This window comes from Scylla paramamosain, chromosome 49, assembly GCF_035594125.1.
Source record: "Scylla paramamosain isolate STU-SP2022 chromosome 49, ASM3559412v1, whole genome shotgun sequence".
Classification (NCBI taxonomy): domain Eukaryota; kingdom Metazoa; phylum Arthropoda; class Malacostraca; order Decapoda; family Portunidae; genus Scylla; species Scylla paramamosain.
The window spans coordinates 3,736,058-3,755,378 of NC_087199.1; the positions used below are offsets into that span (position 1 = coordinate 3,736,058).

The following is a 19,321-nucleotide window of genomic DNA, read 5'->3' on the forward strand; positions in this document are numbered from 1 at the left end:
AGAGAAAGAAGATAGACTTGGACGCGTCTCTGACATGTAGCCTACTCAGCCTGAAGCTCCTAGTATAATATTAACCGCGTAGTCACTTATATTCCCCACGTAAATTTCCTTACTTCCCCTTGTCCATTCAATCTGAGTCTGAGAAGGGTGTACGAGTCCAGTGTGGACCTTGTAACCCATATTAAGCCCTGCACCCAGAGAAGCTAATCCAGGTGCGGCAGCTTTGTGAAGGGGCTGGAAATTGTGGTTGCAACAGAAACTGGCGACTTTGCAGGATAGCTGGAAGTTTCGTTGTCACGTGGCGGAGACAGTTGTTCATTCGTTTCGTTGTCTTCTTGTGTGTCCACATTCAGTTTATACCATGGGAAGCAAGGCTGGTAGCAGGAGTGACTCGCGACCTGAGTCCCCTGCCTCTGCCGGAAGTGGCAGTGTAGACTTAACCCAGTTCGGTGTGGACATCTAGTCTCACACATAGTGTCCATGGACATGTTAGTCCTGCCTGCAGCGTTGGTGGCTTCTCCTGGACAGAAGTACGGTACGTCTGAAGAGATGAGATTTAAGTTGGAAATAAAGAGAATGGAGTTGGAGGCTGAGAGGGAGAGAGAATTAAGAAGGCTTGAACTGGAAGCTGAAAAGAAGAGACTGGACTGAGAAGACTAATGAAACCAGGAGGCTTGAGGAGAAGGCAAGGCTTATTGAAGCAGAAAAAGAGGTGAGGATGCTTGAAAAGAAATGAAGATCCTTGAGGCAAGAAGAGAAAAGGAAGAAGCTGAGAAGAATAGGATGTTTGAGTTGGAGAAGACTCGAATAGAAGTCCATTCACCTCATGGCTTGAGAAGAGTGAAGAAAATACTGTAGAAAGCCAGATGGTGAGGAGTTTGAAATTAATACCAGAGTTTAATGTGAAGAAGGTAACCGAATGGTTCAGGCGATTTAAGAAGAAAGCCTCCGAGTTTGATTGGCCTCAAGAGAGATGGGTTGGGCTTGTGGTCAATATGTCGAAGAGCAAGGCTTAGAAAGTTTATGACAAAATGTCAGTAGAGGATTTGGAGGATTACAAGGAGTTTAAGGCTGACATCCTGAGAGCTTATAAGCTGTGGCTAGAGGCTTACAAGCTGCAGTTCCGTGGAGGAAAGAAGAGGCCCAGTAACTCCTATTTAGAAGACATAAAAGAAAAAAAGTGCTCACTATCTGGAGAAAACTTTTGAAAAGTGGATTGTTAACGAGCAGGCCACCTCTTACCTTACCTTACCATGAGTTAAAGCTCATGGTAATGAAACAATTTGTTAAAAGCAACGCTGTTATGAATAGCTGGTGGAGAGAGGAAGATAGAGATTTGGAGTTCCGTTTTGATGTGCCGACCTTAGTTAAGGGGGCACAGGTGCTGGGAGCAAGTTGCGGCCTGTTGCTTGGCCGTTTTTGAGTCTGGTGACTTGGGAGCGTTTGGCGCTGTCAGGTGTGGCCACGTTTGTTGGACTTAACCGCGAGGGTCAGTCTAGCAAGCCTGGGGCCCCTCTCCCCCGTGTTAGGGCTAGTGTTATTTCTTCTAGTAAGGGGGTGATTTATGATGTTGCTCGCCCGATTCCTCCTTCTGGGGCAAGTTTTTATGAAGTATTTGATATGAGCGCTACGGCGCCGCGTTGGGAGGCAGCGCTGAGTGAGACTGCCCATAATAGTTGTTGCTTGCCGCTCAGGAAGCACCCTCAGTGTTGATTACTCACCAGCAAGCAAGGAATTACAACTACTGCCAATATGTACTACCACAAACCACGCCTAGGGAAACGGCACAATGTAAGACAAAAAGATATAAGGTAGAGGTATAATACCCCTGTGGAAAACCGCCCACTTTCAGCGAGGTATTATAACACTCTCCCTGCCTGGTAATACAATATCCCTCCCTTTTAAAAAGGAAGAGAGATAAGCTACCGCAAAGCAGTTCAAAAGAATCCTCTGCTTGTTAACCCGGAAGGGGCTTTGCAACGCAGTAACATTTAACAAAACACAGTACACCGACAAACTGCCCACGAAAACATACAAGAGGGTAGGTAATTCAACTCTCACTGTCACAAAGTACTTCGCTTGCTTCAGCACCGCCGAGGAGTCGTCTCCCAAAATAAGTGTGTTATAAATAACTACACACAGGCAGACTGATGTGGAGACTCCTAAAGCTACTTAGATAAGCCGCGGCGCACGGCCGGTAATTATTCAATTATCCCCTTAAAGCAACTGACTCATCAAACTAAAAAATCCTCCCAGTCTGCCTTTGCATATCTACCTCGATTGGTAGCTGGACTGTGACTAACTGTAGGAAAGCGAGGCTAACGCTTTCCCACCAAGCTACTAGGGTGGAGGGGGGATACGAGAGGGGGGTGAGGTGGCGATATACACACATACTCGTACACCCTCCCGCCCGGTCGCTGCCGCGCCTCACTCGGGGCAGGCTTACATTAATAAAACGCTTTACTTCTGAAAATTCTATTGACTAAGCTATGAAGGCTGGATAAATACTGATTACTTTATCATCAAGAGCAACTCTTCTACTAAATGCTGGGCGAGTCTCAAATTGAATGAGCAATGGGAAGTAAGGAAAATTAAGAGAGGAATAGATATCTGCGAGGGTAAATGTTATACTAAGAGCTGCGGGCTAGGCTACGCCTCAGACAAAATTTTTGTTCCCAAACTCTCTCTCTCTCTCCTTCCTTCACTCGTTCTTACTTTTCATCCTTCTTTCTTCACTCTTCTTTGTACAGCGCTTTACATCGCTGCGCGCAACACGCTCCCTCATAAAAAAAAAAAAAAAAAAAAATAAATAAATAAAAATAAAATCGGAAGATATACAAACTTACGGAAATTTTAAGAACATACAACTTCAAACACAACACTTAACTACTCGTGGCAAAATACAACAAGTTCAACACAGGGTGTACACTCATCACAAAATATCAAACATTACTACAGCAGTGAAATGCTTAATCACAACAACAACTGGAAACTACATGGGCTTCTACTCGGCCCTCTAAGTTAGACTGCTGCTTCTTTCTCCTCCAACCCCTCCTCCGAGTCCCATCTCTGACTAAATGCTAAGACCTATGGTCTTCACGGCTACGTCAGTGTGCAGTTTTTCTACTGCAGGGCATCACAGTTATCTCTCTCAGCCAGCAGCTACAGCTGCGCCGACTTATCCCGTGATTCTGGTTACTTCTCCATCTCCCTCGTCTTCTCTTTCCACTGCCTTCACTTCTACACCCACTCTCACCTCTCCTCCTCTTTATACTGTACATCCTGCTCCGTTTACATCTCTACATTGTACAAGCATTAGTCACCAAGCAATGACATTCCTGCATCCTTGCACCGTGTAATGAGCCCACCAGGGGAAGCAGTCTCCCGGTGTGGCATCACAGCACTGCCAGGCATTACTCTTCCCGGCCAAATAAAATTCTCCTTTGGGCCGCCAAACAAACCTGACTCGCTCGCCCCCTCAAATCTCCTCTCCGAAGAACACATTAATCTCACTCCCCACAACATCACTCCTGCTTGCCCGCTCGTGGCTCCATGGAGTCTCCGTGCCACATCCATAAAACTGATAAAACAAAAATGTCACTTTCTTGGCAAAATTATGAGGGGCCATCTGGCCGCTCTTAACAAAACAAAATAGTGCTTCACGGGTGCGACACGACCAAGCCTGTGACTCACTAGTGTCAGGTACAGCGATACTTTCGCCCTGCATTCCTCCTGCCGAGCACCCGATGACAGAGGTATCGCCACAGTGAGCTGACGGCTGCTCCTTTCCAGAATATAGCACACCCATTCCCGCACACGGAGCCAAACAAACATACATGGCCATCACAAAACAACAAACCCGGGCTCCAACATGGGCCCGGCCTACGTGCCTCTGGGCCAGCCCCACTGGTCCCAGCAACTGCTCCTGTGTGCATTCACTTCTCATCAGACCTGCTGATACCTTGTCGTTTCCGGAAGGCCGACATCCATCAACACATGATACACTGCTCGGGCCCAGCACCTTACAGTCAACAACACCTCGACCAAAGGCAGTACCCAGCAACACTGAGGGTACCTCCCAACTGGCAAGCAACGAACTCCCACCGGCAGCCTTGCTCAGCGCTGCCTGCTCCTTAACGGTCGCACCAACTACATCATCACAACTCTCCCAGGAAGGAGGAATCGAGCTAGCAATATCACAAATCATCCCCACACCAAGAGAAACAATATCGGCCATAACACGATGGAGAGGCCTCAGACAAGACAAGAGGTCAAGCTTGTTAGCCTGATCCACGCCGTTACACCTAACAAATCTGGCCACACCCGACCACCAAAGCCACACCAAACGCTCCAGAGTCAACCTGACTCCACAACGACCAAATCCTAGGCCGCTACGTGCTTCTAGGACCCGCGCCTCCTTAACTGCGGATGGCACATCAAAATGGAGCTCCAAACCTCTGTCCTCCTCTCTCCGTCGGTTATTCACAATTGTGTCACTACAAGCAAGTGCTGCCCGACCCTCAACTTCCGTGCTATCCAACTGTGGCTGTAGCTGCCAACGTGGATGTCTGTCTCACTACGTGAGCAAACACCCACAGTGTCTGGTTCCGGCAGGAGAGCAGCCTGTTCCCCACCGGCACACTCCGCATGGGGAGGAAACTCCCACCTCCCCAGCAGAATCAGACACAACCGATTGAGGCCTGGACTTAACTAAAGTAAGGTAAGGCAATATTGGAGAAGAGAGGAGTTTGAAAGTAGTAATAGGATAAAGAATAGGTGGGTGAGGAAGGGGATTTTAGTGAGCAAAAGTCGCTGGGGCTTGACCCAGGTGCTCAGTGATGTGTATGTGTTTGTGTCTGAGGGTGAGTACTCGCTCTAGGGCAGAGGTCGGCAACCCAGAATTAGAGAAGAGCCACTTTCTTCGGACTTGACAGGAACACAGTGCTGGTGTAGCCACAGCGTAAAATCTATTACGAATGTAGATTGCGAAACCTAATAAATTTCCTCCATACGAAAGATAAGTAATATAACCATAGACAAAATAATAATATAAATTGTACCGTAGTAGTAGTAGTAACAGTAGTAGTAGTAGTAGTAGTAGCAGTAGTAGTAGTAGTACTGGTGGTAGTAGTAGTTACTAAATAATAGTAGTAGTAGTAGTAATAATATAATAATAATAATAATTATTATTATTATTATAATTATTATTATTAATGATGATTATATCAACATTAATAGCAGCTGTCATAAAATAAATTATTATAATAATTAAGTAGAAAGACACGTTTAACTTAATAATTCTATGATGGCAGCAAGTGAACAAATATGGTATGTTAGTTTTTCAAACATGTTAAGTGTACTTACTATAGCAGTATCTGGTCACCATGATGAGCTTAGACCGGAGAGAGAGAGAGAGAGAGAGAGAGAGAGAGAGAGAGAGAGAGAGAGAGAGAGAGAGAGAGAGAGAGAGAGAGAGAGAGAGAGAGAGAGAGAGAGAGAGAGAGAGAATTGTCTTAATTAATGTGATTTCTGCTCCTGTGCTTCTTTGGAGATAAGCTCAATGTTTGGCAAATATGTTGTCATTTTGAGTTTCTGGCAGGACTCCAGGCTTGCATCATTCAGTCGGCTGCATAGTTTGCTTTTTATAAAGTTCATGCTCGAAAACACTTGTTCACACAGGTAAGTGGATCCAAAAATAGAGGGAATGCCTAAGGCATATCTTTTCATGTGTGTGTAAGTGTCTGGTAAGGAATTCCACACTTCATACACAATCTGATCTTGTTTTTGTATCCCAGACAATTCATTCCACATATGTTGAAATGGCAGTGTAGCATGTTGTTTCTCCAGGTTTTCAATACCGGAGACCATGCCTCTGAACTGTTGAGCCCATAAGTCTCTTCCTTGCAAATCAGCTAATTCCAGTTCCAGTTCTGCTTGATTCACTCCAGTAAAAGCTGAACAATTGAGTGAGTCTGTATCTGCATCAAGGAGGTTGATCACAAATGACAACTTGGCCTTTTCTTTTCTTTTCTGAATTCTTGAAAACGTCCTTCAAAGATTTTTTTTTCTATTTTCATTAGTTAATTTTTTTATGATATCAATATCCAGCTCAAAGTCTGTTACTTCTCCAAATTGCTTTAATGAAGGAAAGTGAATCAGAGAGCCTCTCTCAACATCTCTAGCAAGCAAAGATAGTTTTCGTTGAAAGGAAAGGACTTCTTCCAAAAGCATCAGAGCAGTGTTTCCCTTTCCTTGTAGTTTGCTGTTGAGCTCATTTAAATGTGAAGTGATATCCACCAAGAAGTGAAACTTGTGTAGCCATTCAGGATTTGTAAGGCATGCATATTCATGGTGGCCTTTCTCCTGAAAATTTCTTCACTTCCTCAAGGCATGCTGCAAAACGTGCAAGCACCCGACCCCTTCAAAGCCAAGGGACTTTGTTATGTAAGAGGAGGTCTCAATACTGGGAATCCACTTCTTCCAGGGAGAAGTTCACAAAAGCCTTTTGCCATTATTTTGTTAATAGTTTTCACGACTAAGTCCATTACTTCAGTGAACTCTGATGGACAAGTTTGTGCACACAGTGCCTCTTTGTGAACGATGCAGTGAAATGATATTACTTCACGGTTCAGCTCTCGTTTTAAGAGAGAAACAAACTCCTCATGCATCCCTGTCATACTCCGTGCACCATCAGTTGCAACAAAATAATGTGGTTGTCTGAATTCCTTTTTCCTTAAGGCAGGTTATAATTGTTGAAAATATATCCTCACCTCTAGTTTGACCAGTGAGAGGCAACAAGTCAATGAGTTCTTCTTGTGGGCCTTCAGAGTTGACATACCTGCCAAGAAGGGCAACTTCTGCAATGTCGTCAACATCACATGACTCATCACAAGCAACTGAAAAGCCACAGGCTGAACTGATGTCCACAATTTGGTGATTGGTGATGTCTTGTGCAAGTTTCAATGCTCTGTCCCTCATCGTTTTAGCAGACAATGGCACATTCTTATTTTTCTTAATTATTTCATCCATGTTTTTGAATTCTCTGAACAGATGCATTGCTGCATTGATGAAACAATCTTTTATATATTCACCATCTGTAAAAAGGCTTTCCACGTTTTGCTATCTCATGACTTATCACAAAACTGGCAGTTGTTGTATCGTTGGAGGACTTCACCCATTCACCGAATACATTCTGACTCCGCTTTGCTCTGAGCTGCAGTTCGTCCACAGCTTTCTTTCTGGCATCTCCAACTGGATAATTTTCAGGCACCACTGCTTTGGGGGATCCTGAGGAAGGATCAGTGCGATATGACAAGATACAGATATGAGAATGTGATCGGAGAAGCCCAAAGGAGAAGATAGGGTGACAGCATAAGCAGAAGGATTAGAGGCTGAGAAAAGGTCAAAGAACGTTGGACGTGTCTCACAGACCAATGGTTCCTAAAGTGGGCGGTACCGCCCCTCTGGGGGACGGTAATGCAAAAGATGGTGATAGGTTGGCGACAGAGTGGCATGAGGAGCAATTAAGTAATAAATAACATTTTGTTTTTAATAAAATCTGAATGACAAAATATATGGTAAACACTAAAGTGAAGGAACACGTATGCACTTTATAAAGAATAAGACTTACATAAGAATTATAAACGAATGCATAGCTTTGTTATGTAGTCCAAAGTCGGAGTTAAAACTCTGTACGTTTGCTTGATGCCTGTACACAACACACAATGACGCACCAAGTTACCACACGCCGACCAGCCAGATCTGAGAAGAGTCAGCAGACAGATACAAGGGCCAAAGCTCAGCTCAGGTTTGTAAGCACTGCACGTTAATTTTAGTATTATAATGTTCAAAATTTGAAAAAAAAAAAAAAAAAAAATTATATACTAAAGATGTGACAGAGTGGTAGCCTATTGCCAACCAGCGCCCGTTCATCCACCTGGTTTTCCGGCCTCTTCCCGGCTATCAGTGCTTGTGCAGCACTGCCAACGCGTAACTTTACTACAGCGCCGCCAAATCAATCCCAGTGCCGCAACATTATAAAAGTACTATTTCGTTAGCTGTTTATGAACTTTTAAGTGTACACACACACACACACACACACACACACACACACACACGTGTGTGTGTGTGTGTGTGTGTGTGTGTGTGAGAGAGAGAGAGAGAGAGAGAGAGAGAGAGAGAGAGAGAGAGAGAGAGGGTGAGGCAGGTGGTTGTCCTGGTTCCCGTCGATTCCACCAAGTTATCAGTAAGTGTTACGTGATATGTGTCTAAAAATTGCATATAATATCGTTTAAGTTTTATTTCTTTCTAACTCGCCTCAAATACGTAATGCAAGCAAACTGAAGTCATTACGCTCAGTTCATGCAGGACAGGAATGTGGTGATTTTTGGTAAAAGAAGAGAAAAGAAAAAACAACAACTGACTGCTATCCAGTATTGTGGAACAAGGTTAAGATGTACTTTATTGCCTTCCCAACGTCATGTTTGGTAGAACGGGGCTTCATTGCAGTCGCCTTGCTTCTTTCCAAGCAAAAAACAAATTCAAAATTACTGAACATGGGGATATACGACTTCTTAGTGAGTTCTAGCCTGATGTTGAGAAGCTGATATCCCTGCACCAAGCACATCCATCCCATTAACAATAATTTTGAAGACAATGAACTATGTTACTGTGGTTACTGGTGAGATGCTGATTTACCCTTCCTTATTGCTGACACGGCTAAACCTGATAAATAAATTATATTACTAAATTAGATTTAATTTGTAAAACACATCTTTGTGTTTTATCTTGTTGTTTTCAATCTGAAGCATACTAAAAAAAAAGTATGTGCTTGCATGTGTGTATGAGGAGTGAGGAGAGGGGCGCTAGAAATCCACCTGGAAGCCAATGGGGGGCCAGCTTGGAAAGGTTTGGGAATCACTGTCCTAGACGGTGAAGATTACGAGTAGGGTGTTGCACCAGTTGCTCTAGGTCGTGAAGGATAGCAAGATAAAGGCTAATTTATCGGGGTGGTCAGTGAAGGAAGAGGAAAGCCAAAGCTGATGGTGAACATTGAAGTCTCCAAGAATGGGGATCTCTGCAAAAGGGAAGAGTCGGAATGTGCTCCACTTTGGAAGTTAAGTAGGAACACTTTGGAAGTTAAGTAGTCAAAAAATTTCTTGTAGTCAGAGGAGTTAGGTCACTGAGAGGTATACAGTACACACATTTAGTTTGTGAGTGACTCTAGTCGTAGCCAGATTGTGGAAAATTCGTAAGATTCAAGAGCGTGGGGGCAAGAGCAGGTCAAGTCGTTGCGCACATTGATTGTGAATGAGGATAGAGAAAATAGGAGGGAACAGAAAAAGGACTACTGTCAGTTGCTTCAGACACCTGTGTTTCAGTGAGAAAAAAGAAGATGAGGTTTAATAGAGGAGAGGTGGTGTTCTATAGACTGAAAATTAAATCTAAGATCGCGAATGTTGCAAAAGATAATGTAGAAAAGTTGAGGGGGGTGTCAGGGGCGATATCAGAAGAGCAATCCGACCTGGGGACATTTGTGGTTCCCTCCCCATATGGGGACTCCGAGGTCACTATATTACTTTAGAATTTTGAGTGAAGGGTGTGTGTGTAATTAGGTGTATGTAGTTTTGTGTGAAAGAAGAGAGTTGTCTTTAGAGGGCAGGCTGTGACTGCCCCCTTGCGTTGTGAGACATAAAGCGAAACATTCAGTGAGGTCACAGCTGGGTTATGGTTAGTTCACAGCACCCCCTGATCCACTGCTTCAGACCTCACTAGCAGTAATTATCGTTTTGGCACGTGTCTACTGCCTCCTAATTTGTTTATTTATTTATTCATTTTATTTTATATATTTTGTTCCATTATCTATTTATATATTTTTCTTATCTTTGAGAGAGAGAGAGAGAGAGAGAGAGAGAGAGAGAGAGAGAGAGAGAGAGAGAGAGAGAGAGAGAGAGAGAGAGAGAGAGAGAGAGAGAGAGAGAGAGTACAGATTACACTCACACACTCACCCGCTCCTAGGCTGGAGAGCCACCGCCACTTGGCACGCTTCCTTCATCAGGCTTTTCTCCACGCTAGACAAGACCAGATGCACATCTCTGATGTCAGGTAGTGGTGAAGGAACCGCCGCTGGTGTCACCATCGCCACGGGTACGTGGATGTCTGAAAGGACACCAGCTCATGCGTCAGCGGACCTGGGCGTTCCACTCCTGCCCGGTCCTTTACAGGAAACTAAGAAACAGAGTAATCAGGGAGATTGAGAATGCAAAGGCAAGCTATTACCCAGACAAGATACACCACCTCAAGCTGACCAACAACAGACAGTGGTACGCTAAGATCAAAGCTTTGTGTGGCTTACAAAAGCACACTTCGTCTCTTCCTTGCACCTCATATCTTCCGGCTAATCTCGCGGCTCAGGAGATGAACGATCACTTTGCTGCTATCTGTCAAACCTTTCCTCCCCTCCACACCACTCCGCTTCCTGCCTATCTTCCCGCTCCCTCCCCTCCACACACTTTTTTTTTTTTTTTTTTTTTTTTTTTTTTTATGTAGGAAGGATACTGGTCAAGGGCAACAAAAATCTAATAAAAAAAAAATGCCCACTGAAATGCCAGTACCTTAAAAGGGTCAAAGCAGTGGTCAAAAATTGGTGGATAAGTGTCTTGAAACCTCCCTCTTGAAGGAATTCAAGTCATAGGAAGGTGGAAATACAGAAGCAGGCAAGGAGTTCCAGAGTTTACCAGAGAAAGGGATGAATGATTGAGAATACTGGTTAACTCTTGCGTTAGAGAGGTGGACAGAATAGGAGTGAGAGAAAGAAGAAAGTCTTGTGCAGCGAGGCCGCGGAAGGAGGGGAGGCATGCAGTTAGCAAGATCAGAAGAGCAGTTAGCATGAAAATAGCGGTAGAAGACAGCTAGAGATGCAACATTGCGGCGGTGAGAGAGAGGCTGAAGACAGTCAGTTAGAGGAAAGGAGTTGATGAGACGAAAAGCTTTTGATTCCACCCTGTCTAGAACAGCAGTATGAGTGGAACCCCCCCAGACATGTGAAGCATACTCCATACATGGACGGATAAGGCCCTTGTACAGAGTTAGCAGCTGGGGGGGGTGAGAAAAACTGGCGGAGACGTCTCAGAACACCTAACTTCATAGAAGCTGTTTTAGCTAGAGATGAGATGTGAAGTTTCCAGTTCAGATTATAAGTAAAGGACAGACCGAGGATGTTCAGTGTAGAAGAGGGGGACAGTTGAGTGTCATTGAAGAAGAGGGGATAGTTGTCTGGAAGATTGTGTCGAGTTGATAGATGGAGGAATTGAGTTTTTGAGGCATTGAACAATACCAAGTTTGCTCTGCCCCAATCATAAATTTTAGAAAGATCAGAAGTCAGGCGTTCTGTGGCTTCCCTGCGTGATATGTTTACCTCCTGAAGGGTTGGACGTCTATGAAAAGACGTGGAAAAGTGCAGGGTGGTATCATCAGCATAGGAGTGGATAGGACAAGAAGTTTGGTTTAGAAGATCATTAATGAATAATAAGAAGAGAGTGGGTGACAGGACAGAACCCTGAGGAACACCACTGTTAATAGATTTAGGAGAAGAACAGTGACCGTCTACCACAGCAGCAATAGAACGGTCAGAAAGGAAACTTGAGATGAAGTTACAGAGAGAAGGATAGAAACCGTAGGAGGGTAGTTTGGAAATCAAAGCTTTGTGCCAGACTCTATCAAAGGCTTTTGATATGTCCAAGGCAACAGCAAAAGTTTCACCAAAGTCTCTAAAAGAGGATGACCAACACTCAGTAAGGAAAGCCAGAAGATCACCAGTAGAGCGGCCTTGACGGAACCCATACTGGCGATCAGATAGAAGGTTGTGAAGTGATAGATGTTTAAGAATCTTCCTGTTGAGGATAGATTAAAAAACTTTAGATAGGCAGAAAATTAAAGCAATAGGACGGTAGTTTGAGGGATTAGAGCGGTCACCCTTTTTAGGAACAGGTTGAATGTAGGCAAACTTCCAGCAAGAAGGAAAGGTAGATGTTGACAGACAGAGCTGAAAGAGTTTGACTAGGCAAGGTGCAAGCACGGAGGCACAGTTTCGGAGAACAATAGGAGGGACCCCATCAGGTCCATTAGCCTTCCGAGGGTTTAGGCCAGCGAGGGCATGGAAAACATCATTACGAAGAATTTTAATACGTGGCATGAAGTAGTCAGAAGGTGGAGGAGAGGGAGGAACAAGCCCAGAATCATTCAAGGTAGAGTTTTTAGCAAAGGTTTGAGCAAAGAGTTCAGCTTTAGAAATAGATGTGATAGCAGTGGTGCCATCTGGTTGAAGTAGAGGAGGGAAAGAAGAAGAAGCAAAGTTATTGGAGATATTTTTGGCTAGATGCCAGAAATCACGAGGGGAGTTAGATCTTGAAAGGTTTTGACATTTTCTGTTAATGAAGGAGTTTTTGGCTAGTTGGAGAACAGACTTGGCATGGTTCCGGGCAGAAATATAAAGTGCATGAGATTCTGGTGAAGGAAGGCTTAAGTACCTTTTGTGGGCCACCTCTCTATCATGTATAGCACGAGAACAAGCTGTGTTAAACCAAGGTTTAGAAGGTTTAGGACGAGAAAAAGAGTGAGGAATGTACGCCTCCATGCCAGACACTATCACCTCTGTTATGCGCTCAGCACACAAAGACGGGTCTCTGACACGGAAGCAGTAGTCATTCCAAGGAAAATCAGCAAAATACCACCTCAGGTCCCCCCAACTAGCAGAGGCAAAACGCCAGAGGCACCTTCGCTTAGGGGGATCCTGAGGAGGGATTGGAGTGATAGGACAAGATAAAGATATGAGATTGTGATCGGAGGAGCCCAACGGAGAAGAAAGGGTGACAGCATAAGCAGAAGGATTAGAGGTCAGGAAAAGGTCAAGAATGTTGGGCGTATCTCCAAGACGGTCAGGAATACGAGTAGGGTGTTGCACCAATTGCTCTAGGTCATGGAGGATAGCAAAGTTGTAGGCTAGTTCACCAGGATGGTCAGTGAAGGGAGAGGAAAGCCAAAGCTGGTGGTGAACATTGAAGTCTCCAAGAATGGAGATCTCTGCAAAAGGAAAGAGGGTCAGAATGTGCTCCACTTTGGAAGTTAAGTAGTCAAAGAATTTCTTATAGTCAGAGGAGCTAGGAGAGAGGTATACAGCACAGATAAATTTAGTATGAGAATGACTCTGTAGTCGTAGCCAGATGGTGGAAAACTCGGAAGATTCAAGAGCGTGGGCACGAGAGCAGGTTAAGTCATTGCGCACATAAACGCAGCATCCAGCTTTGGATCGAAAATGAGGATAGAGAAAGTAGGAGGGAACAGAAAAGGGGCTACTGTCAGTTGCCTCAGACACCTGAGTTTCAGTGAGGAAAAGAAGATGAGGTTTAGAAGAGGAGAGATGGTGTTCTACAGATTGAAAATTAGATCTTAGACCGCGAATGTTGCAGAAGTTAATGAAGAAAAAGTTGAGGGGGGTGTCAAGACACTTAGGGTCGTCGACGGAAAGGCAGTCCGACCTGGGGACATTTATGGTCCCCTCCCCAGATGGGGACTCCGAGGCTGGTGTAGGAGTCGCCATGATTTTAAAATTTTTTGAGTGAAGGGTGTGTGTGTTATTAGGTGCTTGTAGTTTTGTGTGGAGGAAGAGAGTTGTCTTTAGAGGGCAGGCTGTGACTACCCCCTTGTGTTGTGAGACACAAAGGGAAACGTTCAGTGAGGTCACAGCTGGGTTTAATGATAAGTTCACAGCACCCCCTGAACAGTGCTTTAGACCTCACTGGGAGTAATTATCGTTTCGGCAGGTGTCTACTGCCTCCTCCTCACTGTCCAGGCGATGGATGTTTTTAAGAGAATACTTAAATTTAAACCAAGATCCACCACACCCACTGACCTTCCTATAAAAATTTACAAGGAGTTTGCTGTAGAGCTAGCAACACCGCTATGCTCCATAATAAATGCCTCACTCTCCCAACACTCTTGCCCCGCGGACCGGAAGACATCTTACGTCACCCCCATCCCCAAAACTTCCAGTCCTCAGTCACTCAATGACCTCAGGCCAGCCTCTATCACTCCCATCCCTAGCCTTATTTGTGAAGATTTTGTATATGACTGGGCATACACCAAAATTTGTAACACCGTGGATATCAGACAATTCGGAAATATTAAAGCCACCTCCACCTCACATTACCTGACCAGCTTCCTTGAATTCATCCACAGCCACCTGGACAAGCGAAACACCTCTCTAGCTGTTGCTTTTGTGGACTTCAAAAAAGCCTTTGATCTTGTTGATCACACTGATGTCATCAGTAAGGCAGTAAGTCTGGGTCTCCCTCCTAATCTGATAGCGTGGCTAGCCGACTTCCTCACAGGGAGACGTCAGGCCGTTCGCTATCAGGGCTCTGTCTCTAATTTCCAACAGCTGACATGTGGAGTCCCCCAGGGGACCAAGATGGTCCTCTATGCTTCCTCCTCCTCATCAACGACGCCCTCACCGACACCCCCCATCGCTGGAAGTATGTGGACGACTGCACCGTGGGCGTCCCAGTTTCCACCAAGAACCCGGACTACTCGCCACTGCAAGCAATTCTGGAGCGACTGCAGACGTGGATGGAGGAGAGCAGGATGACCATCAACCACAGCAAAACTGTGGTGATGCATTTCTGTACCTCCTCTGTACCAGTGCCCCCTCCCCGGCTCACAGTGGGCCCTCACCCCCTCCAGGTGGTCCAATGTGCCAAGCTTCTCGGAGTCACGGTGGACGACCAGCTGACCTGGAAGCAGCATGTCGCCAGCACCGTGAGATCAGCTACCTACAGGCTGTACATGCTGCGCAGACTCAGGTCGCTGGGGACGCCGACAGATGAGTTAAGGGGGGTGTACCTTACCTTCATCCTCCCCAAACTCATGTACGCCTCCCCAGCGTGGTCCTCCTCCCTCACACACACTCAACAGCTACAGCTAGAGAGTGTGCAGAAAAGGGCATGCAGGGTCATCCTTGGCCCTGCATACACCACCTATGAAGAAGCCCTGACCACCCTGAGTCTGTCCAGAATATCCACCAGGCACCGAGAGGCTCTGGAGAAGTTTGGGAGGGGACTACTGCATCATCCACGTCTCAGAAACATGCTGCCGCCCGACGCGCCTCGCCCGGTCCGTGCCACCAGACACCACAACAAAATAACGCCCCTGAAGGCGCCGCGTACGGACCGGTACAGACTCAGTGCGATTCCCACCATGGTGCGAGCCATCAATCAATAGTATTTCCCTCCTAGATTAGACTTACCTTTAGGATTAATGTTAAGTTTTTCCCCATCCCCTATGTACATTTTCAGTTTGTCAACTGCCTAAATAATAAACCGTTTATTATTATTATTATTATTACACACACACACGCAGTATGTATGGCTTTCGACAAAAGCGATCGTGTATAACCAATATGATGAGCTTCTATTCAATTGTAACTGATATAACGCAGAAGAGGGATGGATGGGTAGACTGTGTATTTAGATTCAAAAAAGCCTTTCGACAATGTTCCCCACAGCAGGCTATTATGGAAGTTAGAAAATATAGAAGGATTAAATAAAGAAAAAAAAAGACAAAGTTATCTGAAGGGAAGAGAAATGAGAACGGTGATAAACGATGTAAAATTGAAATGGAGAAAAGTAGATAGTGGAGTACCTCAAGGATCAGTGCTGGCACCAATACTTTTCATGATCTACATAAATTATACGCCTGAAGGAGTAAAGAGTTACATGAGCTTGTTTGCAGACGATGCAAAATTACTGTCATACAAGAAACAAGAAGGACTGTGAATTTCTACAAGAGGATTTGAATGAAATCTGTGTCTGGAGCCAGAAATGGGAGATGGAATTTAATGTGAAAATATATCATATAATGGAAATGGGAAAAAGTGAAGAGACCAAAATGGATATATGAAATGGGAAATTAAGAATGGGAAACCCAGAAGAGAAAGATATGGTAGTGGTAATAAAAAATAGTCAACAGTCGGAGAAGCATGTAGAAAAAATATTCAGAGATACATATAGAATGGTGAGAAGTACTGAAACAGCATTCCACTACATGGATGAAAATATGATAAGAAAGATAATTACCACTATGATTAGACCAAAGCTGGAATATGCTGCTAAGAGAAGTAGGAAATACGAGTTACATACGAGGACACAAAAAAGTAAGAAATGGAAGGTGCTTGAGTAGCATAAATAAATATAGTTTCCCACAGAGAAATATAGAAGTTTGGAACAAGCTAAGTGAGGATGTAGTGTCGGCAACAAGTGTGCACAACTTCAAGGAAAAACTGAACAAAAGTAGATATGGATATGGGACCACACATGAGTAGCTCAAGCCCTGTAAATTAGGTTTAACACATACACACACACACACACACACACACACACACACACACACACACAGCTGGTAGCGCAGTGGTTAGCGCACCCGATTCACAATCAGGAGGGCTCAGGTTTGAATCCCGGGTCAGGTCAGAAGTCTTTGGGCGGACTTCTTCACAGTGTAACCCCTGTTCACCTAACAGTGATTAGGTAACTGGTGTAAGTCGGGAATTGTGACCCGTTGCTAGGTAGGAAAAACACAACTCTGAAAGATATATACAAAGGGGGTGGCCTGACCATCCGTGTCTAGTCTTTTTGGTTGACCGGCGCCATCTGGTGGCCACAGTATCAAATTCTAAGATACTTCCTTAGGGTTAAATGTATACTTAAGTTGTAGATGTATTATGTATGTTAGTATATAAGTGTGTGAAATGTGTATTTTCAGTTGTAACACTGCAAGATTAATAAACCGATTATTATCATTATTATTATTATTATAATTATTATTATTATTATTATTATTATTATTATTATTATTACACACACACACACACACACACACACACACAGAAACACGCCATACAATCCAGCTTGAGGATGACTGAACGAGTAGACGGCATTGGCAGCCAACCTTGCCTTCTTCTTTCTCACCGCTTCTCCGTCGTCCCTTGCTGCACCTACAAGTACCTCTTGCGCGCGGCCCCCACTTTTCTGGCACCCGAAAACCTTCGCCGCATAGACAATAACTTATGCACGGCTATCTCCAGGATTTGCAAGATCGATCTCCCAGAAGAAAGTTTGATTCAAGCAACCCTTCCCACTCATATGGGTGGCATCGGCATCAGGCGTATGGAGGACGTTGCACTACCTGCCTTCATCTCCTCCATGAGTGCCATGCAGGAGCTGGTGAGTCAGATAACCTGTCGCTCTCATAACGACGGGCTCATCATCCCTCACCACCTTCACCAATCTCATCCGCCCACAAGACGCCCAGAGTCACCACTCCAACAACACCAGCTGGATGAAGCCACCTCTCGCAAACGCCTGGACACTCTCCTCGAGGGAAGTAACCAGGTGCAACGCGCCCTCCTGCTCGCTGCTGCCGAACCACACAGCGGGGCATGGCTTTATGCCCTCCCAGTAGAGAAACTCAGTCTTCTTCTCCCAGGCGGCGTCGCCTCGAGGCTGGGCATACCCGTTTGCCTACCACACAGGTGCAAATGTGGCGCCATGCCTGACAGCTTATGCCACTAACAGCTGTCAGCCGAGATCCAGGCCGTCTCCCAAGACACGCCGCTCTCAACGACATCATAAGGCGTGCACTAGCAGCAGCAGGAGTGCCTGCACTCCTCGAGCCACGAAGCCTCGACGGTGGCGATGGCTGATGGCTCAACGCATCACCATCATACCTTTTAGCAGCAGAAGGTCGTTAGTTTAGGACGCCACTTTCACCAACACTTTCAATTCCTCTCACGTCACCAACTGCGGCGTATCCCCTGGAGCCGCTGCCCGCGCAGAAGAGCAACGCAAACGAACGCGCCACGCCGCACTAGCCCAGCGTTACCGTTTCCGACCCCTCGCAGTGGAGACAACTGGCGTGCTGGGACTCCGTGATCTCCTAGCTTGTGAAAGAGTTAGGAGTCAGGAGAGAAGCGGGGGACTTCTTGGCTCAGGCAACGAACCAGCCTCGCTATCGTACACGGTAACGCTGCCGCCATCACCGGCACGAAACACATGCACACTCACAACTCCAGATCCTTACTACATAGGTTGGTTGGAAATCACAGGAGACGGCGGCAAGGCCGGGGCAGATGGCATCACACCCAGTGATACCCATATAAAATAATAAATAAATAAATAAAGATGGGTGGGGACGTATTCACACAATAAAAAAAAAAAGTCTCACACACACACACACACACACACACACACACACATTTGAGGAGGGAACCATAAATGTCCCCAGGTCGACTGCTCTTCTGATATCGACCCTAAGTGTCTTGACACCCTCCCTCAACTTTTTTTCATTATATTTTGGAACATTTGAGGTCTTAGATCTAATTTTCAATCTGTAGAACACTACCTCTCCTCTACTAAACCTCATTTTCTTTTCTCACTGAAACACAGGTGTCTGAGGCAACTGACAGTAGCCTCTTTTCTGTTCCTACCTATTTTCTTTATCTCAATTTTCAATCCAAAGCTGGATGGTGCGTTTATGTGAGCAACGACTTAACCTGCTCTCGTGCCCACGCTCTTTTCCAGCATCTAGCTATGACCACAGAATCACTCTCAAACTAAATTTACCTGTGCTGTATAGCTCTCACCTAACTCCTCTAACTATAAGAAGTTCTTTTACTACTTAATTTCCAAAGTGGAGCACATTCTGACTCTCCCCTTTTGCAGAGATCTCCATTCTTGGAGACTAAACTGTTCACCACCAGCTTTGGCTTTCCTCTGCTTTTCACTGACCATCTCAGTGGACTAGCCTGTAACTTTGCTATCCTTCACGACCTAGAGCAACTGGTGCAACAGCATACTCATATTCCTGACCAGTCTTCAAGATACTCAACATTCTTGACCTTTTCTTAACCTTTAATCCTTCTGCTTATGCTGTTACCCTATACTCCGTTGGGGTCCTCCGATCACAATCTATCTTGTTCTATCGCTTCAATTCCTTCAAGACCCCTCTGGCGTTTTGCCTCTGCTAATTCGGGAGACCTGAGGAGGTATTTTGCTGATTTTCCTTGGAATAACCACGGCTTCCATGTTGAAGACCCGTTTCTGTGTGCTGAGCGCATAACAGTCTGGCATGGAGGCGTATATTCCTCACTCTTTTTCTCGACCTAAACCTTTCGAACTGGTTTAACACTGCCTGTTCTTGTGCTATACATGATAGAGAGGTGGCCCACAAAAGATACTTGAGCCTTTCATCACCTGAATCCCATGTGTGTTAT

At 45.1% G+C, this 19,321-nt stretch overlaps 1 protein-coding gene across 5 annotated transcripts in view; it reads right to left on the reverse strand.

Annotated features, from left to right (window-relative positions):
• The window catches only part of LOC135095504 (uncharacterized), a 189,083-nt gene that overhangs the window by 107,246 nt on the left and 62,516 nt on the right, over nucleotides 1–19,321 (reverse strand). For all 5 annotated transcript variants that reach the window (XM_063996363.1, XM_063996366.1, XM_063996362.1 and 2 more), the window contains exon 4: nucleotides 10,008–10,158. In XM_063996363.1, the coding sequence (XP_063852433.1) occupies nucleotides 10,008–10,158 (151 nt within the window). The remainder of the gene's footprint in view (nucleotides 1–10,007; nucleotides 10,159–19,321) is intronic.